General features: G+C 43.1%; 1 protein-coding gene across 1 annotated transcript; it reads left to right on the forward strand.

Annotated features, from left to right (window-relative positions):
• Positions 1-313: 313 nt before the first annotated feature.
• Positions 314-1,968, forward strand: LOC135529954 (pleckstrin homology domain-containing family J member 1-like). Its single transcript, XM_064958355.1, has 6 exons — positions 314-436; positions 625-692; positions 788-854; positions 1,069-1,159; positions 1,296-1,359; positions 1,461-1,968. Exons 1-6 carry the CDS (start codon positions 343-345, stop codon positions 1,542-1,544), a joined length of 468 nt encoding a protein of 155 aa, XP_064814427.1. The 5' UTR covers positions 314-342; the 3' UTR covers positions 1,545-1,968.
• Positions 1,969-1,976: the final 8 nt, after the last annotated feature.

Genomic DNA, 1,976 nt, shown 5'->3' on the forward strand with positions numbered 1-1,976 from the left:
GTAGCTAGGCTAGTATTGGACACTTCGACCGCAGTGTGTTTAACTAACACATTTTATGACGCTTTGTTAGTTAGGCAGCGAGTAGTTGAAAGTAAGTGCACTTCTTCTGACAGCAGCAGGAGGCGGCTTGAGGAACTAGCTGAAACGAGTTCACCCGCATGAAACTACCGCAGTGAGGCGTGTAACGATGTATATTACCAACACTGACATTTTGACAGAATAGCAAGCTAGGCTAGGTTGCCCTCAGCCATAAGGACATGGCTCTTTTTAGCTGAGTGTTGCTTACCAAATATTTGTATAATTAACGGTCAACCCTGTGCTGCATTTGTGAACCGCCTCAGGATGCGTTTCAATGAGAAGGAACTAATTTCGTTGAGTCGCCAACCATCTGAGAGGGCGGCGGAACTTGGCATGCGAGGACCGAAGAAAGGAGATGGTATGACTAATCCGAGTGGGATCATTATCACTGATGTCCATAACACGTAACGTTAGTCTAGGTCTTAGCTACTCTAACTTGCCGGTTAGCAATTGTTACTCATTCATTGGAAGGCTACTGTAATGTCAAATTGATGGCATGATCAGGAAGACGTTTGCTCATTCATTTGTTCTCATCTGTTATGCCAGTTGTGAAGAGGAGGTTGGTGAAGCTGGTGGTTAATTTCCTGTTCTACTTCCGAACTGATGAGGAGGAGGTAGGAAGAGTCACCACCACCATCTTATGTCTGTCTCTGACTGTATGGGGACTCGGCAAGTGACAGTGGGTGTTTTTTTTCTCTCTCCTTGACAGCCTCAGGGTGCCTTGTTGCTAGAGCAGTGTCGGGTAGAAAGAGAGGACAGCCTTGCCTTCTCTATCAGTGAGTCCAAAACTGATCTCCTCTGCATTCATTGTTGGGTTGGCTGTGACTCACTTTTGTTTGACTTTTTTGTAATTTAGCAGATGCTCTTATCCAGAACAAACATTGCTAGAGTGCCCAACAAGAAAAGGAAAAACAAAGTCCTTTTTAAGCTTTAGTCACTGTACAAAATCATTGTGGGAACTGCTGTCCTAAGGAACCAATCTTCTCTCAGCTTTCCTAGATGAGGCAGAGAGGAAGTACCTGTTTGAGTGTGACTCACAGGAGCAGTGTCAGGAGTGGATTGACTCCATCATCAAGGCCAGGTAATATAGAACTGCCCCATTTCACTTGTCTATTAGCGCAGAGGGTACAGCTACAGAAGCTCTTCAGGACCAGGGTGGGTGACTATTTTTGCATGACTCATCCTAGTTGCCACTCTGTTCCTCATCTGTCCTACAGTTATGAGTTCATGAGGAAGAACTTGATCTTCTATCGCACAGAGATCCACCGGCTGACCGGCAAGGTAAGACAGACGGACCCGTTATCTGGATGGTCTCTTCTAATTTATATACTTAACAAAGTAACTCTACACAACCTGAATACACACTGATTACCTTCTCCTAGGACCCTCTGGAGCAGTATGGTATTGAAGATGAGACGCGCTTCCAGGTCACTAGTGGCCTACAGCTCATGCATAAAGACATTTAAGATGTACTGTAGCCCCGGCCTACCTATGATGGACTTCTCATCACACCAACCACATCCCTTAGCATCTCAATATTATAGTGGTATTTTCTTGCTCAAGAGTCCAACCTAGGTAAATGGGGAAAGCCTCTTATATTTTAGATTAATTGTTGGTTGTAATGATATGGCCTCCTATATCCACGTACTGTACAACTGTTTCACGGGCTACTGCAGAGATATTCAAAGTTTTTACTCAATTTTATTCCCGGCAGAATTTCTGGGGATTTTTTTTTTTTTTTTTTCTACAATATTAACTTTAACCCTTCTGTCACCTGCTGTACATTTAGTAATTTCACTCATTGAGTTGGCTGACTGTGTGATTCTCATTTCCTATATGTGTAAATATTTTTTTCTACTATGGTTTTCTAGTGTAAGAAGTTGTATTCTTAGTACAAT

This window comes from Oncorhynchus masou, unplaced genomic scaffold (assembly GCF_036934945.1).
Source record: "Oncorhynchus masou masou isolate Uvic2021 unplaced genomic scaffold, UVic_Omas_1.1 unplaced_scaffold_12179, whole genome shotgun sequence".
NCBI lineage: Eukaryota > Metazoa > Chordata > Actinopteri > Salmoniformes > Salmonidae > Oncorhynchus > Oncorhynchus masou.